The 27,856-nt window shown below is 54.5% G+C and overlaps 1 protein-coding gene across 1 annotated transcript in view; it reads left to right on the top strand.

Moving 5' to 3' along the window:
• CASTOR2 (cytosolic arginine sensor for mTORC1 subunit 2) overlaps window positions 1-26,878 on the top strand; it is a 68,379-nt gene extending 41,501 nt beyond the window's left edge. Inside the window, exons 2-9 of the mRNA XM_045389745.2 lie at window positions 4,285-4,355; window positions 13,090-13,283; window positions 13,484-13,616; window positions 14,455-14,578; window positions 15,924-16,034; window positions 17,448-17,530; window positions 19,739-19,833; window positions 19,933-26,878. Of these exons, the coding sequence (XP_045245680.1) occupies window positions 4,285-4,355; window positions 13,090-13,283; window positions 13,484-13,616; window positions 14,455-14,578; window positions 15,924-16,034; window positions 17,448-17,530; window positions 19,739-19,833; window positions 19,933-19,998 (877 nt within the window). The 3' untranslated portion in view covers window positions 19,999-26,878. The remainder of the gene's footprint in view (window positions 1-4,284; window positions 4,356-13,089; window positions 13,284-13,483; window positions 13,617-14,454; window positions 14,579-15,923; window positions 16,035-17,447; window positions 17,531-19,738; window positions 19,834-19,932) is intronic.
• The last annotated feature ends 978 nt before the right edge of the window (window positions 26,879-27,856 follow it).

Here is a 27,856-nt window from a genome sequence, read left to right as displayed (position 1 = left end):
CTTGCAGTGAGCCGAGATCGCACCACTGCACTCCAGCCTGGGTCACAGAGTGAGACTCCATCTCAAAAAAAAAAACAAAAAACCAAAAACGACATGGAGGTCAAGGAGAGGGAGGAGTCTGGGGGCTGACTCCTGAGGGTAGTGACCAGAGTGACGGCAGCAGGTGCCTCCAGCTTATCTGCCCTCCCCGAAGCCTGCCCGTGCCAAGGTGCACATTCTGAGATGTCCCATAGCTGGCAGAGCCGCAGAATCGCTCAGCCCCTGGGGACAGGTCACTTCAACAACATATTTATACTCCATTTACACACAGGCCGCTGTTGCCTTCTGCTGGTGTGTATGCCCTCCAGAATAATTTGTGTGGTCTATTTCTGGAGCGTCCCTCACAGCCGAGGGCACCGAGAGCAAGGGCCGCGTCCGTTTGCCTCCCTGGGGCTCTCGGGCAGCTGGGCAGCCCCGCCCCACCCAGGGAGTACCAGCTCATGGCAATCTGGTGACTTGGGGCGGGGGGGTCCAGGGCTCTTTCTGAGTGCATGGGGGTCCCTAGGAAGGGTGCAGGCCTGACCAGTGATTGCCACTCCCTGTGGTGATAATTTGCTGTTGTCCTCGAAGCAATTATAGATTTCATGTATCCAGGCAATACTTGCAAATTGGATATGGGACAGGCAGGGACAGAGACGTAATTTGAAAACCAAAGAGCCGGAGGGAAATTGATGAGCGTGGGCTGTTGTTCCAGCAGAACGCCTTACACCCCTCCCAGGGCGGGAGAGGCCACCTCATGGATGACCCTAGGACAGGCAATTTTTTTTTTTTTTTTTCTTTTTGGGAGATGGAGTGGCTCTGTTGCCCAGGCTGGAGTGCGGTGGCACGATCCAAGCTCACTGCAACCTCCCAGGTTCAAGCAATTCTCCTGCCTCAGCCTCCCAAGCGGCTGGGATTACAGATGCCCATGACCACGCCAGGCTAACTTTTATATTTTTAGTAGAGATGCGGTTTCGCCATATTGGCCAGGCTGTTCTCAAACTCCGGACCTCAAGTGATCTGCCCACCTCAGCATCCCAAAGTGTTGGGATTACAGACCTGAGCCACCCGGCAGGCCAAGGATTTTCTTTACATTCAAGTTTATCAAAGGATGACTGACATACAGCAAAATTCACCCCTTTTTAGCAGACAGTTCTTCGGGTTTTGACAAATTCATATGATCTTGTGAGGTTTTTTTTTTTGTTTTTTTGAGATGGAGTCTAAATCTAATTACCCAGGCTGGAGTGTGGTGGTGTGATCTTGGCTCATTGCAGCCTCCACCTCCCGGGTTCAAGCGAGTCCCCTGCCTCAACCTCCCAAGTAACTGGGATGACAGGCGCCCACAGACATGCCCGGCTAATTTTTGAATTTTTTGTAGTGACAGGGTTTCACCATGTTGGCCAGGCTGGTCTCGAACTCCTGATCTCAGGTGATCCACCCACCTCTGCCTCCCAAAGTGCTGGGATTACAGGCGTGAGCCACCGCACCTGGCCTAAATTTATATGATCTTGTAACCACCGCCACAATCAAGAGGCCCATCCCCCCCAAAATTTCCCGGTGTCCCTCTCTAGTCAGCACCTACCCGTCCCCTGGCAATCGCTAATCATTTGTCCCTATAGTCTGGCCTCTTCCAGAATGTCATATAAATAGAATCATACAGTATGGAATCTTTTGAGCTTGGCTGCTTTAACTTAGCAAAATGCACTTGAGATCCGCCCGTGTTAATGCATGAATCAGTAGTTTATTCCTTTTAATTGCCGACCCGTATTTCCTCATGTGGATGTGCCGTAGTTTATCCTCTCTCCAGTTGAAGGAAGGACATTTGGGTCGTTTCCAATTTAGGGTAAATACAAACAAAGGCAATATGTATTTGCATCTAGGTCTTTGTGTGGGCACCTGTTTTCACTTCTCTTGGATGAATACCCAGGAGCAGGATAGCTGAGGCTGTGGATGGTCAGTGTGTGCTGAACTTTATAAGAAACTGCTGGCTGGATGCAGTGGCTCACGCCTGTAATCCCAGCACTTTGGAAAGCCAAAGTGGGAGGATCGCTTGAGGACAAGAGTTCAAGACCAGCCTAGAGAACGTAGCAAAGATCTCATCTCTACAAACAACTTTTAAAACTAGCTGGACAGTCTGGGCACAGTGGCTCACGCCTATAATCCCGGCACTTTGGGAGGCCGAGGCAGGTGGATCACCTGAGGTCAGGAGTTCGAGACCAGCCTGGCCAACATGGAGAAACCTTGTCTCTACTAAAAATACAAAAATTAGCCAGATGTGGTGGTGAGCGCCTGTAAGCCCAGCTACTGGGGAGGCTGAGGCAGGAGAATCACTTGAACCTCGGAGGCAGAGGTTGCAGTGAGCCGAGATCATGCCACTGCACTCTAGCCTGGGTGACAGGGCAAGACTGTCTCAAAAAAAAAAAAAAAAAAATTAGCCGGACGTGGTATTGTGTGCCTGTAGTTCCAGCTACTCAGGAGACTGAGGCAGGGGGAATGCTTGAGCCCAGGTGTTCAAGGCTTCCATGAGCTGTGATTGCATCACTGCACTCCAGACTGGGTGACAGAGCAAGCCCCTGTCTCTAAAAAGAAGAAAGAAACTGCCAAATGAATGTTTGAAGCACCGGGCCATTTTATACTCCCACCAGCAGTATAAGAGAGTTCCAGTGGCTCCATATCCTTGTGAAAATTTTCAGGAGTAAATTTTAAAACGGAGCTGGAGAGGTTCCTATAGATGAGGGGGCTGCAGGGAAGCTGGCAGGAGAGGAGGCCAGGGAGGAGGGTGACCCATGGATACACCAGCCACCCCCATCCCCTGCAATACTGTCCACTCGGAGATCCCGTTTCTGTTTGCATCTTTGAGAGAGTGATCCTTGCCCTTTGCCTGGTAATACTGTTTGGCTGTGTCCCCACCCAAATCTCACCCTGAATTGTAATAATTGCCATGTGTCAAGGGTGGAGCCAGGTGGAGATAATTGAATCATGGGGGTGGTTTTCCTCATACTGTTCTCATGGTAATGAATAAGTCTCATGAGATCGGATGGTTTTATAAAGGGCAGTTCCCCTGCACATGCTCTCTTGCTTGTTGCCATGTAAGACATGCCTTGGCTCCTCCTTGGCTTTCCATCATGATTGTGAGGCCTCCCCAGCCATGTGGAACTGTGAGTCCGTTCAACCTCTGTCCTTTATAAATTACCCGGTCTCGGGTATGTGTTTATTAGCAGCATGAGAACAGACGAATACACCTGGGTTACTCATGGACCTCTTTCTGTCCCGGCTCCCCTCAACGGGTGGGGGTTCAGATCCCATGCCTGGCTTTGTGCTGGAGAGCTGGAACACCAGATGATAAGTGACCAGGGGTCAGTTTCCTGCCAGCCTCTGCCTGTGCACGCTTGGACTTGCCATCTCTGCCTGCAGTACTCTCTAGGGTGCAGTGGGGGTGATTCTGGCTAAATGGGGAACGGGGACACGGGCGTTGAGGGGGTGATGACCCCCCTCAATTACCCAAGGACCAAAAGCCTCAAAACCCAGCCCAAGGGCCACCTGGACACAGACCTGGGCACCAAAAGCATGCCCAGGACCAAGGCCAGCAGAGTCAGGGTTCCGTCCCCTGTTTTTGGGGAATTGATGGTCTCGTTTTGGGGGTAGATGAGCAACATACCTCCCAGGCTGAGCGGTGATATCAGAGGTGATGTGAGGTGGGGCGGAGATCCATGTCCCAGAAATGTCACGGATGGCCGCACTCCTCCCTCTTCAGGGATGGAAAGTAAACCAAGGGCTGGGCTGTCAGTCAGCTGGTGGGAATTAAGCATTTTTGTGACTGGGAGCTCCAGAGTTGCTGAACTGGAGGCCATGACAGTGGGAGGGGAGATGGGGACAGACACCTAGAGGTTACAATTGCAGGGCCTTGGAAAAGACGGCTGCTCTGCCTGACCCCCACTGGAGCCACCCTTCGGCCACTTCTTCCCTCCGAGGAAATGTGGGATCTCAGGCCTGGACGGAATCACAGGGGCTGACTGGCTCAGAGGTCCCCAAAGATTGGGGGGTGGCAGAGTGGGGACAATCGGCATCTCTGTGCCTGCCCAGAGTCAGCACTGAGTAAGGGGACATGAAGGGAGAGGCAGACAACTTACCCGAAGTCACCCAGCAGCCTGGGGCTGGAGCGCTGGGTAAACTGAGTCATCATCTGCGGGGCACGGGCGGGCAGCTGCCCCAGGGGACCTGCCTGGACTAATGAGATCTTCTGTGTCTGTCTGTCCGTCCATCCAGGTGCAAGTTCTTCAGTCTGACAGAGACGCCAGAGGATTACACTATCATTGTCGATGAGGAGGGATTCCTAGGTAAGTGCTTCTCTCCCCAGGGACTCGGCTGGACCACGCCCTGAAGTCAGGGCTGGCTGCCCACCTCCTTATTTCTGCTCCCACCTACCTCCTTATTTCTTCCCTCATCTACCGGTCAGCTAGAAAAGCAGCAGAGTATATTTCCTTCTCTGCCTGGGTTCTGGAGGGTCCCTTCCCCTCCTGCTCTTGAGATTGCCCTAAGAAAGACTTCTGAGCTAAAAGAGTTAGTTGGTATGGTGCTACCCAGCTGAGAATTAGATTAACCAAGAAGGAAAAGGAACATGTTTCACTGAAGCCTGCAAAGTGCTTTAAAATATCCTCAGTCGGGCGCAGTGACTTACGCCTTTAATCCCAACTCTTTGGGAGGCTAAGGTGGGAGGATCACTTGAGCCGAGGAGTTCGAGACCAGCCTGGGCATAGTGAGACCCCCATCTCTACTAAAAAATGACTTTAAATTAACTGGACATGATGGCATGTTCCTGTGGTCCCAGCTACTTGAGAGACTGAGACAGAAGGATTGTTTGAGCCCAGGAGTTGGAGGCTGCAATGAGCTGTTATTAAATCACTGCTTTCCAGTCTGGAAGACAGAGCGAGACTCCATCTCTTAAAAACAAAAAAAGAGAGAGAGAGAGAAGTGTCTAGATGGCAAGGGCACAGTTTAAGAGGACTTCCCAGAGAAGGCAACACTTGCAGGGAACACAGCTACGAGTAAAGAGCCAGGCATGGTGGTGCACGCCTCTACTCCCAGCTACTTGGGAGACTGAGGCAGGAGGATTGCTTAAACCCAGGAGTATGAGACTGTAGTGTGTTATGATCACACCTGTGAATAACCACTGCACTCCAGCCTGGGCAATGTAATGAGAACCTGGTGTTTGTTTGTTTTGTTTTGTTTTTGAGATAGAGTCTCACTCTGTCATCCATACTGGAGTGCAATGGCACGATCTCGGCTCATTGCAACCACCACCTCCCAGGTTCAAGCCATTCTCCTGCCTCAGTCTCCCAAGTAGCTGGGATTACAGGCGCCCGCCACCACACCCGGCTAATTTTTAGTATGTTTTTAGTAGAGATAGGGATTCACCCTGTTGGCCAAGCTGGTCTCGAACTCTTGACCTCAGGTGATCCACTCCCCCTTGGCCTCCCAAACTGCTGGGATTACAGGCATGAGCCACTGCATCCGGCCTGAGAACCTGTTTCTAAAAAAATAAAAAATAAGTGCCCCCCCACCAGGTAGAAAACATTAATAAAACAGGCAGAGAGAACCCCATGTGTGTACAGCCACAGCTTCCAGTACTGGAGACGCACTTGGCATCCCCAGGGAACCAGAGTGTGAGAAGAGAGATGGGAGGACAGGGCTTACCTGGAGGAGGGGGGATCAGGAAGGATTCCTCCATGGGGCTGTACACATGGGCTTCTCTGCCGGGGAAGCACCCCTCCCTTTGTGGTTTCTACCTGGCATGCGGGCCCTTAATTTTTTTTTTTTTTCAGAAACAGGTTCTTGCTATGTTGCCCAGACTGGAGTACAGTGGCTCATCACAGGTGTGATCATAGTGCATGGCAGCCTCAAACTCCTGGGCTCAAGCAATCCTCCCACCTCAGCCTCCCGAGTAGCTGAGAGCAGAGGCGTGTATCGCCGTGCCTGGCTCTAGACTTTTTCCTGAACTCCCCTCCTGTACTTTATTTGGGTTAGAAGAAGCATGGGGAGACTTCTGCAGCATGGCTGTTTCTGGGGGCTCAAAAGAGGAAGTTCCTGGTGAGCTCACATGGTCATGGAGGACTTCCTGGAGGAGCTGATATTTTTGCTGGCCTTGTGGGGAAGGAAGAAAACATGTCAGAGGAGAGCTGAATGAGAAAGTACAGGAGCAGAAGCAAGGGCCAGGTTCAGTCTCTAAAAAAGGAGAAGACGAGGTAGGCAGGGAAAGTTTGGATCTTATTCTTTAGGCACTGGGGAGCCATTGAAGGTTGTTGGGCTGGGTTAGGGCTAAATTGGGGTAGAGTCTGCTGAGGTGTGTGTGCAGGAGAGGGAACAGGGAGTGAAGTAGGAAATTCCCGGGGGTGAGTAAGCTCTGTTCAAATAGAGGTCCTTGGGCCCAGGCTGAGACCCTCGGCTGGCCCAGGGAAGGAATTGCCCTCTATCCCTCAACCCTGCCATTCCCCAGAGGCATCCATAATGGCCTTGTGACTTTTAAAACTGCCTTGCCCTGCCCCTCCCTGAGCCTTTCCCAGCCGCAGGCACAGGCGCAGGCTCAGCACTGAGGAACACGGAGCACTGGGAAAGCAGGTTTCAATTAGCCCAGCAAGGCCTGAGGCTTACCCTGTGACTTCAGGGTAAGGGCTTCCCTTCCAGGGTGCTTTTCTGGTCAGTAAACCAGGCTGCTTGGAAATCCATTATTGCCCAAGAAAAAAAAAAAAAAATTGAGTGCATTTGTTTTTTCTTTCTTTTCTTTTTTTTTTTTTCTTTTTCTTTTTTTTGAGACAGAGTCTCACTCTGTCACCCAAGATGGAGAGCAGTGGTGATCTCGACTCACTGCAACCTCCACCTCCCAGGTTCAAGCGATTCTCCTGCCTCAGCCTCCTGAGTAGCTGAGATTATAAGCACCCGCCACAACGCCAGGCTAATTTTTCTTGTATTTTTAGTAGAGATGGGGTTTGGTTTCACCATGTTGGCCAGGCTGGTCTCAAACTCTTGAACTCAAGTGATCCACCTGCCTTGACTTCCCAAAGTGCTGCCAAAATATTAGCATTTTGGCCAGGCATAGTGGTTCACATCTATAATCCCAGCACTTTGTGAGGCCGAGGCGGGCAGATCACCTGAGGTCAGGAGTTCAAGACAAGCCTGGTCAACATGGTGAAACCCTGTCTCTACTAAAAACACAAAAATTAGCCGGGCATGGTGATGCATGCCTGTAGCTCCAGCTACTCAGGAGGCTGAGCAGGAGAATCACTTGAACCCACGAGGCCGAGGCTGCAATGAGCCAAGATCATGCCGCTGCACTCCAGCTTGGGCGAGGGAGCAAGACTCCATCCCAAAAAAAGAAAAAAAAGGAGTTCGAGGCCGGGCACGGTAGCTCATGCCTATAATCCCAGCACTTTGGGAGGCCGAGGCGGGCGGATCACAAGGTTAGGAGATCGAGACCATCCTGGCTAACACGGTGAAATCAAGTCTCTACTAAAAATACAAAAAAAACTAGCCAGGTGTGGTGACGGGCACCAATAGTCCCTGCTACTCGGCAGGCTGAGGCAGGAGAATGGCGTGAACCTGAGAGGCAGAACTTGCAGTGAGCCGAGATCACACCACTGCACTCCAGCCTGGGCGACAGAGCAAGACTCTATCTCAAAAAAAAAAAAAAAAGGGAGTTCAAGACCAGCCTGACCAACATGGAGGAACCCCGTCTCTAAAAATACAAAATTAGCTGGGTGTGGTGGCGCATGCCTGTAACTCCAGCTACTCAGGAAGCTGAGACAGGAGAATCGCTTGAACCCAGGAGGTGGAGGTTGCAGTGAGCTGAGATCATGCCATTGCACTCCAGCCTGGGTGACAGAGCGAGACTCTGTCTCCAAAAAAAAAAGAAGAGTAAGGACCCATTTTACAAGCGAGAAAGCAGACATTAACTTGCCCAGAGTTAGTGACAACCAAGCCAGGACGGAAGTAGGAAATGCTCTCAGGGCGTCTCTAGCCTAAATAAGGAGAAAGGGCTGCCGGAAAGTAATGTGAGAAGGCAGGGTATACCACCGTGTGTGGCCCAGGACTCGCAGGGGGCTGCGGCAGGATTTGGGCTGGACCTAGGCACTGCAGCGTGAGGCTAGGAGGACAAGCTCTACCCCTCATCTCCTTGGAGGCTCTGTTTCAGAAGGAGAGTTTAGTGTTTGTTTGCTTGCTTTTCTCAAGACAGTCTTGCTGTGTCCCCCAGGTTGGCAAGGCTGATCTTGAACTCCTGACCTCAGGTGATCCTCTCTCTTTGACCTCCCAAAGTGCTGGGATTACAGGTGTGAACTACTGCACCTGGCCCACTGGGTAGTTTTGGGGGTTTTTTTTCTTGTTTTTTTTTGTTTTGTTTTGAGATGGAGTCTAACTCTGTTGTCCAGGCTGGAGTGTAGTGGTGTGATCGCAGCTCACTGCAACCTCCGCCTCCTGGGTTCAAACAATTCTCCTGCCTCAGCCTCCTGAGTAGCGGGGACTACAGGCATGCAACACTATGCCCAACTAATTTTTGTATTTTTATTAGAGACAGGGTTTCACTGTGTTGGCCAGGCTGGTCTCAAACTCGCGACCTCAAGTGATCCACCCACCTCAACCTTCCAAAGTTCCAAAGTGCTGGGATTACAGGCATGAGCATGAACCACTGGCTAGTTTTTGTGTTTTTTTGGTAGAGGAGTCTCACTGTGTTGCCTACGCTGGTCTGGACCTACTGGCCTCAAGCAGTCCTCCCACCTTGGCCTCCCAGAGTGTTGAGATTACAGGCGTGACCCCAGGAAGAAGGATGCTGGCTCTAGCATGGGGAATGAAGGCCGGTGCCCTGTCACCCTGTTCTGCAAACCTCCAGCGCTGCAAACATTGCTTTCCCACCAAAGGGCCACTTCTGCCACTCTTAACATGAGCCAGGGTGCGTGTTCACTGGCAGCTTTGACAGTTAGAAGCTAGCAGCTGGCCATGGTTCAGTGGACCCTGGGTCTTTCCTGGGAGGGCAGAGGATGGCTTGTAAATGACACTAACCGGCAGAGTTCCTTGTTCACTGTGAACGTTGTTAAGGGATTCTTGGTCTGAGCACAGTGGCTCATGCCTGAAATCCCAGCCCTTTGGGAGGCTGAGGCAGGCAGATCACTTGAGCCCAGGAGTTCAAGATCAGCCTGGGCAACATGGCAAAGCCCCGTCTCTACAAACGATACAAAAATTAATCTGGTGTGGTGGCGCATGGCTGTGGCCCCAGCTACTCAGTGGACTGCGGTGGGAGGATCACTTGAGCCTGGGAGGTTGAGGCTGCCGTGAGCCATGATTGTGCCACTGCACTCCAGCCTGAGTGACAGAGCAAGACCCTGTCTCAAAAAAAGAAGATCTTGGCTCAGATGGATGCAGTATGTCTGTGTGGCAGGCAGAGGGGTTGTACATGTGTATATTCTGATTTTTTACGTGTGTGTGTGTCTGTGTGTGTGACTGAGTCTCGCTCTGTCACCCCAGCTGGAGTGCAGTGACACAATCTCTGCTCACTGCAACCTCTGCCTCCTGGTTCAAGCGATTCTCATGCCTCAGCCTCCTAAGTAGCTGAGATTACGGGCGCCCACTACCACGCCCAGCTAATATTTATATTTTTAGGACAGACAAGGTTTCACCTATGTTGGCCAGGCTGGTCTTGAACTCCTGACCTCAGCTGATTCCGCCTGCCTTGACCTCCCAAATTACTGGGATTACAGGCCTGAGTCACCGTACCCGGCCTCTTAAGTATTTAATGAGCACCATTTGCAGCGCTAGGTGTCCTGACAGATTCAGAAAAATGTTAGAAGCCTCTGGGTAGTGGGTAGAAGCTTCGACTTGGAGTTAGAGGGACCCAGTGCTCATCTGGGCTCCACATCACCAGCCCTCACCCTTCACAGTCCCCTTGCCTGTGAACTGGGGACAGCGGTACATGATTGTGGTCCATGCCACGCGTAGCAAGGCATGGTCAGCAGGCAGTGACCAATCAAAAGGTGGAGAGGTGGTCAGGCAAGGTGGCTCACACCTATAATCCCTGGAATTTGGGAGGCCAAGGCAGAAGGATCGCTTGAGGCCAGAAATTTGAGACCAGCCTGGGCAACATCTCAAGACTCCCATCTCCACAAAAAAATTAAAAATCAGCCAGGTGTGGCGGCGTGCACCTGAAGTCCCAGCTACTCGGGAGGCTGAGGTGGGAGGATCGCTCGAGTCTGGGAGTTTGAGCTGCAGTGAGCTGTGATTGCACCACTGCACTCCAGCCTGGGCAACAGAGCAAGACCCTGACGCTAACAAAAAACGAAAAAGGAAAGAAAAAGAAGTAGAAAGAAGTAGAGGGAGGAAGCTCGAAAAAGAACTCCTGGCCTCGCCTCGTGCTAAGATGGGAAGAGCTAGGTTCAGATCGAAACTCTGCAGCCTTCCTTGCGTGTGAATCCGGGCGAGTTGCTCCACAACCTGGAGCCTCCGTGTGTTTGTCTGTGACACGGGGGTCACTGCACCTCCCTCTCAGTTCTGCAACTCCGCAGATGCTCAGTAAGCGCCCGGGAATTGTCAAGTTCATTCTGTGCATCCAATAGCAGTGCACATCAGAGCTCCCGCGTCTTCCTCCGAGCTCTAGTCCAGAATCTGCCGTGTCAGTAAGCCAAGGTGCAAAGTAGCATCCCCGGCGGGGGTCACCTCTACGTGAGGGTCAAGCCAGTAAAGGAGCTTGCATCTTGGTCAGAGTGGATGCCAAGCCTCAGGGCCGGTGGTTCTTACCGTACCCTGAATCCAGTCCTGGCCGTGAGCACAAACCAGGGCTCACTGCACACCTGCATTTGGAAGGTCAGCCCCGTTGTTTAAAATAACAGCTGGGGCTGGGCGCAGTGGCTCACACCTGTGATCCCAGCACTTTGGGAGGCCAAGGCGGGCAGATCACTTGAGGTCAGGAGTTCACGACCAGCCTGCCCAACATGGTGAAACCCCATTTCTACTGAAAATACAAAAAAAAAAAAAAAAATGAACCAGACATGGTGGTATGCACCTGTAGTCCCAGCTACTCAGGGGGCTGAGGCACAGGAATCGCTTGAACCCAGGAGGCAGAGCTTGCAGTGAGCCAAGATCGTGCCACTGCACTCCAGCCTGGGCGACAGAGCAAGACACTGTCTCAAAAAAAAAAAAAAGGCAGCAGTTCTGGGTTCCACGCAGGGCTGAGGCCGTGAGCGGGGCGGGTAGACCAATCCGTCAGACAGGCTGCCTGCTTCTGGCCAGCTGCTGATGGACCTACAATCCTCCAGCCAGCAGCAGCTGCTCTTCCCCCACACCCACGTTTCCCGCTGGTCTCAGGCCTGGGCTTCTCCCCAAGACCACTCTGGGAATCGTCCAAACCTGCTGAGAGACTCCTAGGGGCAGAATCCTGGTTATGTAAGCACCCCCTCAGGGTGCACATATGCACCCCAGCACTTCACCGCCTCGGAGGCTGTATCAGCAGCCGCTTCCGCTGGGGAGGACAGAGCCAGGATTGGCCCCTTGGAGCCCGAAACCTGTGCCTTTGATAAGCGGTAAGCCTCCCACTGCTCAAGACTGGGGCTGGCTTTTCCCATTTCTGTGCAGCCGTCTGCCTCTCTAGCCACCCACTGGCTGACCACTGGTCCTTCTCAGCCAGCGGGACCAATGGGCTCCCTGGGCTGCGGTCACCATGGTGACCGGAGCTGGGCAGGTAGGAACAGCCATGGGCCTCACTCAATTTCCCTCCTCTCAGGCCATCTTGCCTGCCAGCAGAGCCCAGCTCACCTTTCCCCAGGAATCTTCATCATCACAGCTACCTTAGCTTGCCCAACTCTGAGCCCATCTCTCCCTTTTTATCTATTTATTTTTTGAGACAGGATCTGGCTCTGTCACCTAGGCTGGAGTGCAGTGGTGCAGTCATAGCTCACTGCAGCCTTGACATCCTAGACTCAAGCGGTCCTCCCACCTCAGCCTCCCAAGTAGCTGGGACCACAGGCATGTGCCACCATGCCTGGCTCATTTATTTTCTATTTATTTTTTTATGGACTACGTTGCCCAGGCTGGCCTCAAGCAATCCTCCCACCTTGACCTCCCAAAGCAGTGGGATTACAAGCGTGAGCCACTGCCTCCAGCCTCAGCCCCTCTCTTTTTAGCCCCCTGTTTTCTTAGGGACTTGGTACTTTTCATTTGATGCCCAGGACAGGGCCTAGGTTTTTGAGTCAGACCTGCACTGGAATCCTGGCTCTGTTATTTCCTAAGTGAACTTAGGCAAATCCCTGAGCCTTCCAGGGTTTCTGGACTGTTGAGTGTACAGTGAGCAAAATAACCCTGCTTTGGCCAGGCGTGGTGACTCACACCTATCATCCCAGCACTTTGGGAGGCCGAGGCGGGCGGATCACTTGAGACCAGGCGTTCGAGACCAGCCGGGCCAACATGGCGAAACCCCCTCTCTACTAAAAATACAAAAATTAGCCGGGCATGGTAGTGGGCGCCTGTAATCCCAGCTATTCGGGAGGCTGAGGCAGGATAATTGCTTGAACCAGGAGGTGGAGGTTGCAGTGAGCCGAGATAATGCCACTGCACTCCAGCCTGGGTGACAGAGCAAGACTCTGTCTCAGAAAACAGTCCCATCCGGCCGGGCGCGGTGGCTCACACCTATAATCCCAGCACTCTGGGAGGCCGAGGTGGGCGAGTCACAAGATTGAGACCATCCTGGCCAATATGGTGAAACCCCGTCTCTACTAAAAATGCAAAAATTAGCCGGGCGTGGTGGCACGTGCCTGTAATCCCAGCTACTCGGGAGGCTGAGGCATGAGACTCGCTTGAACCAGGAAGTCGGAGGTTGCAGTGAGCTGAGATCGCGCCACTTCAGGCACTCCAGCCTGGTGACAGAACAAGACTCTGTCTCAAAAAAAAAAAAATCCCATCCTGTTGGAAAGTGAGGCAAGGCACAAGGTGGAGCTGGCGCCAGAGCCTCACTCCTCACCTCTCTGGCCTGCCTTGCCCTGCCCTTGGGACAGCTGGAACCCCAGTAGTCACAGGGCTGCCTTCTGTGTCTCCCTCCAGAGCTGCCCTCCTCAGAGCACCTGAGTGTGGCGGATGCCACCTGGCTGGCCCTGAACGTGGTGTCCGGCGGTGGCAGCTTCTCCAGCTCCCAGCCCATTGGCGTGACCAAGATCGCCAAGTCAGTCATCGCCCCACTGGCCGACCAGAACATCTCCGTGTTCATGCTGTCCACGTATCAGACAGACTTCATCCTGGTGAGCCGACCGTCACAGGCACACCTTACACACACACACCAGCCTCTCACACACGCTCGTTCCCATCTCCCACCCCTTACAGCCTCGCCCTTCCATGCTACTTCAGGGTGGGGGCAGAGTCTCAGGGTGAAAGGCCGGTGCCCCGGGCCCACATCCCCCAGGGCCACCAGGCACACACAGCCTCAACTTCTTGCCCCTAGGTGCGTGAGCGGGACCTGCCCTTTGTCACCCACACGTTGTCATCAGAGTTCACCATCCTGCGGGTCGTCAACGGCGAGACCGTGGCAGCCGAGAACCTCGGCATCACCAACGGCTTCGTGAAGCCCAAGTTGGGTGAGCTGGGGGCGGGGGTTTGTGCAGGAGAAACCTCACGAAGTTACCAGACTCAGCCGCAGACCAGCCTTGCTCTCGGCACGGGCTCCTGCCCACTGAGCATGAATGGAGTGCCAGGCAGAACGGGATGCAAAGGGCCTGGCGCGGTGGCTCATGCCTGTAATCCCAGCACTTTGGGAAGCCGAGGCAGGCAGATCACCTGAGGTCGGGAGTTCGAGACCAGCCTGACCAACATGGAGAGACCCTGTCTCTACTAAAAATACAAAATTAGCCGGGTATGGTGGTACATGCCTGTAATCCCAGCTACTGAGGAGGCCGAGGCAGGAGAATCGCTTGAACCCAGGAGGCCGGAGGTTGCGGTGAGCCGAGATCGTGCCATTGCACTCCAGTCTGGGCAACAAGAGCAAGACTCCATCTCAAAAAGAAAAAAAAAGAATGTGATGCAAAGGTCCTAGGCAGGCCCTGCTGCCGTGTCTAGCAAGGGTGGTGGATGTGCACGCAGACAGCAATGGCCAGAGGCCACTCCTGCGGTGGGTTTCCCTGGGCAGGGACTGTGGTGCTGAAGCCTGGAACACAGGTAGGAACGGAGCCAGGTGGTGCCGGTTGGGAAGAGCATCCCAGACAGCCAGCATAGCATGTGCAAAGGCCCGTGGGCCTGAGGGCAAGATGGAGAATCAGGACAGTGGTAATTGGTGGTAGAGGCTGGAGAAGCAGCAGTGACTAAGTCTCTCGGGGCCTGAGGCTGAGCCCTCCCCAGCCCTCTTCCCAGACCTTGCACCCATCCAAGCTGCTGCTTTCAGTCCCAGCCTCAGTGCCTGATATCTTTGTGCTCTTACAGTCCAGAGGCCGGTCATCCACCCACTGTCCAGCCCAAGCAACAGGTTCTGTGTCACCAGCCTGGACCCCGACACGCTGCCTGCTGTTGCCACACTCCTCATGGATGTCATGTTCTACTCCAATGGGTAGGGCCGCCTTGGGCATGAGGGGCCGCAGGGTGGGCTGGGGGAGACACGGCTCCGCCTAGGAGTCGTAGTCTGAGAGGGGAGGCTTTGCCAGGAGCTCATCTGAGGGAAGAGATACAGACCTGCCCCAGAGCTGGTCTGAGCGGGAAACACGGACGACTCACCCTGGAGCTAGTCTGAGTAGGAAGGCAAGGACCCACCCCAGAGCTAGTCTGATGGGGGGACAAAGACCCGCCCCACAGCTAGTCTGATGGGGGGACAAAGACCCACCCCAGAGCTAGTCTGATGGGGGGACAAAGACCCACCCCAGAGCTAGTCTGATGGGGGGACAAAGACCCACCCCAGAGCTAGTCTGATGGGGGGACAAAGACCCACCCCAGAGCTAGTCTGATGGGGGGACAAAGACCCACCCCAGAGCTAGTCTGATGGGGGGACAGAGATCCGCCCCACAGCTAGTCCACAGCTAGTCTGAGGCGGGGGACAAAGACCCGCCCCAGAGCTAGTCTAACGGGGCAGACAAAGACCCGCCCTGGAACTAGTCTGAGGGAGGAGACATGGACCCACCCTGGAGCTAGTCTGAGGTGGGAGACACGGACCCGCCCCAGAGCTAGTCTGAGGTGGGAGACATGGACCCGCCGTGAAACTAGTCCAGGGGGGAGCCATGGACCTGTCCCAGAGCTAGTCTGAAGGGGGAGACACGGACCTACCCTGGAGCTAGTCTGAGGGGGGAGACAGGGACCTACCCTGGAGCTAGTCTGAGGGGAGAGACACGGACCTGCCTGAGGCTGAGGAGGAGATACAGCTCTACCTAAAAGCCCCAGTCTCAGAGGGGAGACATCCTACCCTGGGAACCCCAAAATTTGGTGAAGCCCCAAAGACACACTGGGAGCTGTAACAAACTCCCCACTCCCCACGGAGCTCCAAGGACAGGCCCAGTCTGTTGAGGAGCCGAGAACTCAGATTGTTTCATTTGGTGAACAACAGACATTGTGTCACTTCCCCAGCGGATGTTGTAAAGTTTAGGCCAACACGAGGTGGGGCGGGCCGGGGTCCAGCATGCTGACAGCCACCACAGCCTGTGCTCTGAGATGCGGGCAGACCCGGGAAGGGGCCCGTGTAGCCTGCGTGGGGGGCTGGCCGGGCCTCCAGCACTGCAAGGTGGAGCACCCGCCTCTGTGAATGCCATGAAATCATCCCCATTGCATAGCAAGCAGGATGAGAAGGACGCTGACCCAGGGTCACCCGGGTGGCATCAAAGCCTGGGCAGGGCCCAACTTCCCTGGGCTGGTGTGAATGTGCAGGGGCCACAGGGGCCCCATCCTTACCAGCTGTCCCCGGTCCCCAGAGTGAAGGACCCCATGGCCACCGGGGATGACTGTGGCCACATCCGCTTCTTCTCCTTCTCCCTCATCGAGGGCTACATCTCCCTGGTGATGGACGTGCAGACACAGCAGAGGTGAGCCAGGCCCTGGGGTGAACGTTCAACCCAGGGTGGGCCCCAGGATCTGGGGGGACTCTGTGAGGGCACATCACCCACTTTGTCTTTTTTTCTTTTTGAGACGGGGTCTCGCTCTTACCCAGGCTGGGGTGCAATGGTGCAATCTCGGCTCACCACAACCTCTACCTCTCAGGTTTAAGCAATTCTGCCGCCTCAGCTGGGATTACAGGCACATACCACCATGCCCAGCTAATTTTTGTATTTTTAGTAGAGACAGGGTTTTGCCACGTTGGCCAGGTTGGTCTCGAACTCCGGACCTCAGGCGATCCGCCCGCCTCAGCCTCCCAAAGTGCTGGGATTACAGGCGTGATATTTTTTATTTTTATTTTTGTTGAGACAGAATCTTGCTCTGTCACCCATGCTGGAGTGCAGTGGCGCAATCGTAGCTCACTGCAACCTCTGTCTCTCGGGTTCAAGCAATCTGCATGCTTCAGCCTTCTGAATAGCTGGGGCTACAGGTGCCTGCCACCACACCTGGCTAATTTTTGTATTTTTATTTATTGTTTGAGACGGGGTCTCACTCTGTCGCCCAGGCTGGAGTGCAGTGGCGCAATCTGGGCCCACTACAACCTCTGCCTCCCAGGTTCAAGTGATTCTCCTGCCTCAGCCTCCAAGTAGCTGGGATTACAGGCGCACACCACCATACCCTATTTATTTTTTTTATTTTTTCTAGAGATAGGGTTTTACCATGTTGGCCAGGCTGGCCGTGAACTCCTGACCTCAAGTGATTCACCCACTTCAGCCTCCTAAAGTGCTGAGATTACTGGTGTGAGCCACCGCGCCTGGCCAGTTTTTGTATTTTTGGTAGAGATGAGGCTTCACCATGTTGACCAGGCTGGTCTCGAACTTCTGACCGCAAGTGATCTGCCAGCCTCGGCCTCCCAAAGTGCTGAGATTACAGGCGTGAGCCACCGCACCCGGCCACTTTGTCTCTAATAAACCCTCACCATAGCCCTTCATCATAAGTAAACTGGCCCCCCAGCTCAGAGAGGTGCAGTGGTTGTCCGAGGTCCACTGTGGGGTGGTGGCAAAGTGGGGATTTGAACCGCAGCCCCGGTGCTATTTCTCCCTCAGCTTCTGCTCTGGACCTGGGAAGAGGTGTCTAGACCAGCCTTAGCAAGGGTTTGGTCTTGTTCCAAAGCCCAGCCTGACATCACCCTCCCTATCTGTCTCCCCGCAAGACGAGGAGGCTGCGGGCTGAATGGGTCCCGGGTGTCTGGCAGGGATTGTGTTTGGGGGGTCCTGAGCTCTGCCCAACCCGTCCACCTGCCTGGCCAGCCCCATGCCTCGCGCTGGCTGGTGCACCAGCACGCCAAGGAGGGAGCGCAATTTACATCAGCCTCGGGGATTCTTCTCTCGATCCTTTCGAAGGTTTCCTAGTAACTTGCTGTTCACAAGCGCATCCGGAGAGCTCTGGAAGATGGTCCGGATTGGAGGACAGCCGCTGGGGTTTGGTGAGTCCGGGGGGGATTGCATGGGGGATGGAGCGGGGCTGGCATTGCTGAGCTCACATGCATTGTCCGCAGTGACTCAGCCCCTGCTGGGGGGTACAGATGGGGAGACTGAGGCTTGGGGAGCCTGAAGTTTCTGTTGCTCCCCAGTGTGTGGCAGGTGTACACAGGCCTCTTGGGGACGGGGGGCAGCAGGCTTCAATCAGAGCGCTTTTATTTTGCCCCCTCTCGAAAATTAATACGTTGCTTATTATTAGAAAATTAAACAGCTGGGCGCGGTGGCTCATGCTTGTAATCCCAGCACTTTGGGAGGCGGAGGTGGAAGGATCCATTGAGCCCAGGAGTTCTATACCAGCCCGGGAAACATAGCGAGGCCCTGTCTCTACGAAAAGTGTTAAAATTAGCTGGACATGGTGGCCGGCGCCTGTAATCCCAGCTACTCAGGAGGCTGAGGCAGGAGAATTACTTGAGCCCAAGAGTTCAAGGCTGCAGTGAGCCATGATCATGCCATTGTACTCCAACCTGGGCGACAGAGCAAATCTTTGTCTCTGAAAATTTAAAAGAGGCCGGGCGAGGTGGCTCGTGCCTGTAATCCCAGCTCTTTGGGAGGCCAAGGCAGGTGGATCACCTGAGGTCAGGAGTATGAGACCAGCCTGGCCAACATGATGAAACCCCGTGTCTACTGATAATACAAAAAATTAGCTAGGCATGCTGGCGTGTGCCTATAATCCTAGCTACTCAGGAGGCTGAGACAGGAGTATTGCCTGAACCCAGGAGGTGGAGGTTGCAGTGAGCCAAGATCATGCCGTTGCACTTCAGCCTGATAACAGAGCAAGACTCTGTCTCAAAAAAAAAATAATAAATTAAACTTAAAAAAGAATAAATTGGGGCTGTGATAAAAATTAAAGAGAAAAAAAATCACTACTTAGTTCCACAGCTCAAAGATAATAGCTGCTGGCAACTTTTTAACGTGTTTTCTTCACATAAATACATGTAATTGTCAGACATCTCCCAGAGAGTCTGACACCCACCACTTTACCCCTAAATGCCTCACCTTTTCCATCCTGGAAAGAAGCACTTTCTCCTGTATAACCACAATGACAGGATTCCACAGGAGAAAACTGTCAGTCATTCCCTAAGACTCAGTCTTTCCTCTGTTTCCACAATTGTCCAGACAGTGTCTTTAGTGGATAGCATTTTTTTTTTTTTTGCTTTTTGAGACGGGATCTTGCTCTGTCACCCAGGCTGAAGTGCAATAGCACAATCTTGGCTCACTCACTGCAGTCTTCGCCTCCCGGGTTCAAGTGGTCCTCCTGTCTCAGCTTCCCAAGTTGCTGGGACTATAAGCGTGTGCCACCACACCCGGCTAATTTTTTTATTTTTAGTAGAGATGGTATTTCACTATGTTGGCCAGGCTGGTCTCGAACTCCTGACTTCAGGTGATCCGCCCGCTTCAGCCTCCCAGAGTGCTGGGATTACAGGCATGAGCCACCGCGCCCAGCCAAGGTGCTACACTTTTAAACAGCCAGATCTCATGAGAACTTACTGTCACAAGAACAGTACTAAGAGGATGATGCTAAACCATTCATGAGCAATCCACCCCCATAATCCAGTCAGCTTGCACCAGGCCCCACCTCCAGCACTTCAGATTACTATTGGAGGATTTGGGCAGAAACACAAAGCCAAACTATGTCACTGGCCAGCAACCAGAGAAGGCTCTTGGATGGGGTACATCTGGGTTAAGCCTTTAAGAGGGATGGGGATGGCGAGTGGGAGGCCAGGTGTGGTGGCTCATGCTTGTAATTCCAGCACTTTGGGAAGTTGAGGTGGATGGATCACTTAAGGTCGGGAGTTCGAGACCAGCCCGGCCAACATGGTGAAACCCCCATCTCTACTAAAAATACAAAAATATTAGCTGGGCGTGGTGGTGCACGCCTATAATCCCAGCTATTTGGGAGGCTGAGGCACGAGGACTGCTTGAACTCAGGAAGCGGAGGTTGTAGTGAGGTGAGCTCACACTAGTGCACTCCAGCCTGGGTGATGGAGCAAGACTCTGTCTCAAAAAAAAATAAAAGGGACGGCAGATGGGAATCTCTAGGAGGATGGTGGGTGCAGGGTAGGCATTGCCCACTGAGGGTAGAGGCTGAAGAGCCACATAGGCCAGGGTAGCCAGGTTACACAGAGGCTAAGGACGGTCTCCCCTGTCCCTAGATGAGTGTGGCATCGTGGCCCAGATCTCGGAGCCCTTGGCCGCTGCGGACATCCCAGCCTACTACATCAGTACTTTCAAGTTCGATCATGCACTTGTGAGTGTCCAGACCCAGACCCCTCCAGGGCAGGGCCGGGGCGGGGAAGCGGGTTCCTGGGCTCACGGCCAGGCATCTGCCTCCTCTCCCCCCGCACAGGTCCCAGAAGAGAACATCAATGGTGTCATCAGTGCCCTGAAGGTCAGCCAAGCAGAGAAGCACTAGAAGGACCTCTTCTGCTCCTCCCTGCCGCCGCCCGGGCCCAGCCCTAACCCCGAAGATTGATCTTGCAGTATTTCTCTACAGACTGGAAAATCGGCCTGGGGACCCCGAGAAAGGGGCCTCTCTGGGAGACTCCGTCGATTGCCAATCCCTCCAGGCCAGGGGCCCACGCCAAGGCCTCCCCATGCCCTCCTGCCTTCCCGGAGCCCCCCAGGCCCTCCAGAGGACGACCTTTCTCTTCCCCGCCTCCCCACCCCAGAAAATGCTTTCGGAGGCCCAGGGAGCCTGTGAGGAGCTGATGCGCCTTTTCATCTGGCCTCACCCATGGCCGGGGGAGATGCTGAGGGAAGCCGGTCCCTCCTACGAGACACCGGCGTGCCAGCTGTCATGTCACCTTGCAGGGCTGGAGTTGGCAGGGTGGGGCCAAGTTTGGGGTGCCTGGGAGGGTTTGGGGGTGAGTACTGGGGTCACTGGTCTCTGCTTCCATCAGCTCAGGGCTGGTTCCCTCAGAATGGAGGCCAGCGCGGCCCCCTCAGGTCATCGGGGCTGGTGAGGCTCAGACAGGAGCCCAGGTGGGATCCTCGAGCTGGGAAGGACCCAGACTCCCCCTGTACCCTGCCTGCCAACCACAGGGCCTGGGCCCGACTCCCAGCAAGACTGCCAAGAGGGCCCTGTCCAGATCCTCCCCCACAAGCACCCAGTCCTTGGGGGAGGAGGGAGGGTCCCAGGAGACCCACCAGCCTGGAGCACCAGCTCCTGTCCCCTCGGCTCTCCCTGGACCAGACTTGGGCAGGTAGAGCCTCAGCTTTCCCCAGCAGGGACATCCCTGACTTTCCGGGCCTGGGGTCTCTTAGGTGGTGTCCCACCTCCCCAACAGACAACTAGACCAGCATAGGACTCCCCGCCGTCCTCCTCCCTCCCGTGCCCCCAACTCACCTGCCTGCCCGCCCGCCCCTCGGTCGGGGGCTGTGGCATTCATGAGTACTTGACCCAGGAGGCAGCTTAACTGAGCCTTAATAGAGAAAACCATACTTTGTTTTAGTTTTTTATTTAATGTATTTGCACCCAGGCTGCTGTTGGCGGTAGTTCCTGTTTGGCGAGGATAGGACCTATTTGAGTTCTGTCAAGGGGGCCTGGAGGCTCCGTGTCACTAGGCTGGTGCTCTGTGGCTCCAGGGACAGGCCTAGGAGTGGGGAGATGTCACAGGAGCCTTGGCCCTGTCTTCTGAAGGGAAGCTGGGAGCAGAGATTTGTTGCAAGACGCTGGAGCCACTGGCAGCCCACGTAGGACCCCCCCCAACCAGCTGTGGTTCTGTCTGAGCAGCGGAGGGGGTGAGGGAACCCGAGGGCCATGGGGAGGTGGACAGCGGGTGGCGGGCCAGCTCAGTGTTCCTGTCCAGGAGGCATGGGGTTAGCCAGGGTGTCCCTTCCAGTGGGGTGGTTTTCTGGATGAGCAGGACCGAGGGCCCCTGTGGCTTTAGCTCTGGTGGTTGAATTGTGCTGGTTTTTTTTTTTTTTCTTCTTCTTTTTTTTTGAGATGGGAGTCTTGCTGTGTCGCCCAGGCTGGAGTGCAGTGGCACGATCTTGGCTCACTGCAACCTCCTTCTCCCAGGTTCAAGTGATTCTCCTGCCTCAGCCTCCCGAGTAGCTGGGATTACAGGCACGTGCCACCACACCTGGCTAGTTATTGTGTTTTTAATACAGACAGGATTTCGTCATGTTGCTCAGGCTGGTCTTGAACTCCTGAGCTCAAGTGATCCGCCCGCCTCGGCCTCCCAAAATGCTGGGATTACAGACGTGAGCCACCGCACCCAGCCAAGTTGTGCTGTTTCTGAGGTCAGAGGAGAAGGGATATTTTCTAGTCCTGACAAAGTGCTCCCCGCTGCTCTGAGCTGAGTGGGAAGCCCTGGAAGCCCACCAGATAGAGAAGCTGTTCTTTAAGATCCTTGTGGGTGTTTGGGACCCACCACATGAATTAGAAACCAACATTTTTTTTTTTTTTTTTTTTTTAGTTAATTCGTTTTGCACAAAACTCCAAAACAAAACTCGTACATTACTGGTCCCAAAAGGGAGGCGGCCGAGTGGGGCAGGGCTGTGGTGAAAGCCCTGAGTCCCCTTTCTGACCTTGGAAGGCCTTGATTTTCCTTTCTGTCATTTCCCCCTGACGGTGTCATTTCTCTGCCTTTCCTTCCCGCCGTGCAAGTGTGTCGGCCCCGTGACCCCAGAGTCGTGTGTCCCCTAGACTTCCTAGGACGTATCTATTGTACACACCTATAAATACTGTGTTTTATGTTGATAGAGATATATACTGTAAATAGCATATATACTTGAGCAATATATATGTTAATATATACTGTGTGCGCAGTCCGTGGACACAGCTCCCTGCTGTGTGTGCACACGTGTGTGGGCGTGATGGCCTCCGCCCCCGCGCCGTCTGCCATGCACGCGGGCACGTGAGCCACCATATATTTTTAATTCAAGTATATAGGCAATACGATTATTACAGAAGCCGACGGGTTCCCTCAGACCTGACTGGAGAGAACAAAGCCAGCAGCTCAAAGAGCCTGCGACACGGGACGTGGGATGGGTGCTGAGAGCCCGCTATAGCATGGGTCATGCCTCCTGCAGCCTGCTTTCCCCAGCCAAGGTCCCTGGGTACCCTTGTTTTATTTGGGGGGACGTTGATCCCGAGGGAGGAGTACTTGGAATTTCTTGCTTTTAATCAGAATACCCCCTCTCCCCTGCCCCCCACCAGCGGCCTCACCCTGAAGACCTGGGCCTGCTGAATGGGCCACACGCTGCCTGCATCCCGCCTCCGTGGGTGGCAGTTTTTACACGGGTGGCTTATCTGTTTTTTTGTTGTTGTTGTTTTTTGTAACCTGCAAGCTTAGAAATCTCAGGTTCTGCTCCCGGGGCGCCTCCTCGGGACTGGCCTCGTGTAATGGAGAAAAGCACGCATGTCGGGGCGCGCCGTGGCCAGAGTGTGGCTCTCCGCCCTGGCTGGCTTTGCAGGGGTGGTCCCTGTTCCAGCCCGATCCATGGGAGCTGCCCCCCGGGGACCCCGCTCCTCGGTCACAGGGGGCCCCTTTAGTTTTCCCGTCCCCATCCTGCTCGTGTAAAGCTTGGTTTATCTTCTCGGCGTCCTGTGTGTAGTGTCGTTTTGGTTTGATCTCCACAGCTCTTTGGGGGGTGGGGCGTGAATGTGATTTTCCCTAGGCAGGGGCCGTCTGCCCTCGTCCCCCAGCCATCTCCTGGTCTGCTGGGTGGGAGCGTCTCTCCAGGCCCCAGACCCCACTTGGAGGTGCGTGTGTTTCTCGGAGGGGCTCCATCCGCAGTTGCATGGAACTCTGTACCTATCTGCTGTCCATCCCTCGGAGGTAATCAGAGGAGTGGGCCCGTTATCTTGGCGCTGGCGGATGGGGCAGGTGCCTGGTGGGGAGAAAGAGGGCTCTCCATCCATGATGTGGATTTTTTTGTTTTGTTTTTGAGATGGAGTCTTGCTCTGTCGCCCAGGCTGGAGTGCAGGGGCATGATCTCGGCTCACTGCAGCAACCTCCACCTCCTGGGTTCAAGCGAGTCTCCTGCCTCAGCCTCCCGCGTAGCTGGGATTACAGGTGCCCGCCACCACGCCCGGCTCATTTTTGTATTTTTAGTAGAGACGGGGTTTCACCATGTTGGCCAGGCTGGTCTTGAACTCCTGACCTCAAGGGATCCGCGTGCCTCAGCCTCCCATAGTGCTGGGATTACAGGCGTGAGACACCGTGCCTGGCCTCATGGAATTTCTAGGGGTGAGCAGGTGACCCTGGGGCTGCCACTTGGGCTCCTGGAGTGTGTGTCTTGGCCCCTGTGTGGTTCTCCAGTAGGAAAAGCTCAGACAGTCTCAACCCCACCCTCTTCCCTTGCTGCACACTGAGTACCAGTGGGAACTGAAGGATGGGGAGGAACAGAGCAGTGACCACCCGCTCCCTGCCACTGATAAGTTCTGCCTCGTCGTGGGGCTCCTCTGGTTTCCAGGACACCCCTTTTTCCCTCATTCCCTCATCCTGACCCAGCGAAGATCTGGGCATTGCTGACTCTGCACCTCTGTCCTCCATGGGCATCTCTAGGACCGCCCCCCTTCAAGGGGCACTGCCCATGCCACCATCCTCAGCCCAGGGCATGCATCCGAGCTGGAGAGGTTTGCAGGCCTGACCCCGGTAGCCTCCCGTCCCCAAGATTCAGAGGCGGGGGCCCAGAGCCTCACTTCAAACCACCGGCATTCTCACCTCCAGGCTGTTGGTAGGAAAGGAAGGAGCTGGGGGATCAGAGGCTCCCAGTGTGGTCTCCAGAAGCAGCAGCATAGCCACAGTGACATTTCTTTAGCAGGAGGAGGCTTGGTCTGGAGGGGCTTGCCCCTCTGAGGTGACAGAGGATGCCCTGGAGGTCAGGAGAGAAGACTGGGAAGACAGGAAGGGCCAGGCCCCTGTCATAGCCCCTGCAGCGCACTATTTGCCTGGTGATCTTCAAAGGTGAACCCCGGTCCCCTCCCACCAGCCCCCTCCTCCTGGCCACATTTTCCAGGGATACCCTGGGGAGTCCTAAGGCCACCCTGGGCCCCTTTCTGAGCCTTGAGATCTGGATGTGGGGACAACCAGGGCTTTTCCCAGCCCCGGCTAAGAGAGGGGGCTTTAAGGCAAGAGCACCCCAGCCGTACAATGGCGGGGGGGAGGGGTTTGTTTGTTTGTTTGTTTGTTTTTGAGACGGAGTCTCACCCTGTCACCCAGGCTGGAATGCAGTGGTGTGATCTCAGCTCGCTGCAACCTCTGCTTTCCAGGTTCAAGCGATTCTCCTGCCTCAGCCTCCCAAGTAGCTGGGATTACAGGCACCTGCCACCACGCTCGGCTAATTTTTGTAGTAGAGACGGGATTTCGCTGTTGGCCAGGCTGGTCTCGAACTCCTGACCTCAGGTGATCCGTCCACCTTGGCCTCCCAAAGTGCTGGGATTACAGGTGTGAGCCACCGCGCCCAGCCAATGGGATTTTTGACACCACTTCCTGAGTGAAGCACTTTGCATGGGGATGGGAAGAAGCTCCCCCAACCTTCTAACCCGCTCCGAGCAGGCCTGGAGCAATGGAGACAGTGAATGGTGTAATAGGCAGAGCTTGAGTGAGGCCGGTGGGCTTCTCCAACAGAGAAAATACACTGGCTTTGGGTACCATGCTGAGAGAGGGGGTTAGGCCTGGCAGGGGCCCACTCAAAGGAGGCCAGACCTGGTGGCTTTGGACTGTCATCCCAGCACTTTGGGAAGCCAAGGCAGGAGGAGAGCTTGAGGCCAGGAGTTCAAGACCAACCTGGTTAACATAGCAAGACCCTGCCTGTACAAAAAATAACAAGAGGCCCCAGGGAAGGAAGCCAGCTAGGCGCAGCCTGGAGCAGAGGCAGGAGCCTGAGGCCTGAGCCCTGGCATCCGGGGGCAGCCTGGTGGCCGAGAGCTTATGGCTGTCGCTACAAGGGAAGAGGAGCTATGGAAATTGGAAGTGCAGGGCGGCCTGTGTGCTAGGAGTGGGGACACAGGCCTGGGTGGTTTGTGCACACGCGTATGCATGTACGTGTGAGCGCGGATGTGTTCCTATGCATTAGAGTGTGTGCGCGTGCACGCGTGCCGAGCCCACACCTCAGATAATGGGACTGGCTCTTGGAGCATTTTGAGTTCTCAGTAGCAGTCTTGCTTTCGGGTCTCGAGTGCAGAAATTAGGTGAGTGAGGTTAGGACTCGAATGCAGGCCCTGGCTCCAGGGGAGAGGGTGGGGCATCTCTGGTAGGATGGCCTCACCCCACTTGTCAGAGCTACTCTGGAGCGGGGCAAAGGTGTGAGGAACAGTTTGAGCAGTTCTGGCTCAGGGTCATTCATGAGGTTGCTATTGTCCGAAATCTTAGCTAAGGATTGGAGGATGCACTTCTGAGTTAGGCCTGGCTGTAGGCAGGAGGCCTCAGTCCTTCCCCAGGTCGGCCAACCCATGAGGCTGCTTGAGTGTCCCCACAGTATGGCACTCGGCTTCCCCCCAGAGCAAGAGATTCAAAGGCACAGGGTAGAAGCCGAAGTGTTATTTTTATCCCTAGCCTCAGAATTCACACACTGTTGCCTCCACCATGCTCTGGTGTGATGCAGCCCAGCTCTGACTTGAAGGGACTGGGGCTGCCCCTGCCGACTCTCCAAAGGTCCATCCTAAAGATGGCGTTCACAGGGAGAGTTTTTGGGGGCTGGCGCTCCCTCATCTACTGGGGCTCATTCTGGAAGAAAGTCCAGAAGAATTGGAGACCGCCGCCCCTCACCCAACTTTGGAGGTGGCAGGGTGAACAGCAGACCAAGTTCAGGTCCCAAGACAGGCCAAGGCCAATGTGGTTTCCCTTCCACTGCCTCAGTTTACCTGTATTCAGAAGACGGTCCAGGAGGAGTTGAGCAGAGTTCCCTCTAAAAGAGTAGGGAGCTGATAACAGTCCCAAGCCCTCCTCTTTCTCTATGCCAAAATCATTTCCGTTATCCTGAGATGGGGGTGATTGGATGAATGGTGTACTGAGGGACCTCTGCCCTGCCCAGAGCCCCCCATCATAGTGGGGACAGGGGACTTCCTGCCCACGGCCCCCTCCAGCCCTCACCTGGCTTGCCCGAGTCACCAGCAGCAGCGGCGTTTTGTCGGTCCCAAGATCTGGGTGAAGGGGAGAACCCTCCATCTTATCCCTACCCCCCGGGGCCCTCAAGCTTATTTTCTTGTTGAAGAAACACAAAACCCTCGAGATTCATGTACTGTATGTTGGAGAGAAAAAAAATTACCTAATGTTCCCCCAAAAAAGACAGTATATTTTGTACTTTGTAAAGTGTTAATTAAAATGAAAAGAAAAAAAAAACGATGCTGGCTGGTGGCTGTCTGGTTTTTTGCTGATCTAGCCAGAACCTGGTCTCATCTCGTTCTCCTCCATACTGTGGTCGGGGGAACACAGACCAGGGGCTAGAGGCAGGTAGAAAAACACGCGGAATCTGAGGAAGGGCCCCCAGAGCCAGAGGGGTTGTATTAGTTACCTGAGCTGCATAACAAATTGCTCCCAAACTTAGCAGCTTAATAGGATCATTATTTATGGATCACATATTCTGTGGGTCAGGAATTTAGGAAGTTTGGCTGAGCAATTCTGGCTCAGAGTCACTCGTGAGGTTGCCGTTGTCTGAAATCTTAGCTAAGGACTGAAGGATGCACTTCTAAGTTAGGCCTGGCTGTAGGCAGGAGGCCTCAGTCCTTCCCCACGTGGGCCAACCCACAGGGCTGCTTGAGTGTCCTCACAATATGGCGCCCGGCTTCCCCCAGAGCAAGAGATGCAAGGGTCCAGGTTAGAAACCAAAGTGTTATTTTTATCCCTAGCCACAGAATTAACACACCATTGCCTCCATCATGCTCTGGTGTGATACAACCCAGCTTGATTTGACATGGGAGGGAACTACATAAGTGGGTGGAAACCAGGAGGTAAAGATGACTGGGGGCCATCTTGGAGACCAGCTACTATGCCCAGCATCTCCACCCAGACCGTGGGCAGAGGCAGGCCTGGGAGTTGGGGGCAGTGCGGGGAAGAAGTTGGACAGGGCCTTTCTGATGGTAGGGGAAGGTCAGCGGCTGGTTGCCCAGCCGAAGGGTCTCTGACCCAAACCTAGAGCCCTGCCATGGACATCACAACAACAGGTAAGTTCCAGAAGCCCAGGAGCTGATACCTCCAGATTAGATACCCTGCGGGCAGGAGAGGGGGCACCATGCTTCTGGCTCCTGCCCTCTTGGTAGGCGGGGCACTGGGGCTGTGCCAGCAAGAAAAGATGGGCTTGAGACCAGTAGGTTCTAGACC

This window comes from Macaca fascicularis, chromosome 3 (assembly GCF_037993035.2).
Source record: "Macaca fascicularis isolate 582-1 chromosome 3, T2T-MFA8v1.1".
Taxonomy (NCBI): Eukaryota; Metazoa; Chordata; class Mammalia; order Primates; family Cercopithecidae; genus Macaca; species Macaca fascicularis.
This window is presented reverse-complemented; position numbering and strand designations above follow the sequence as displayed.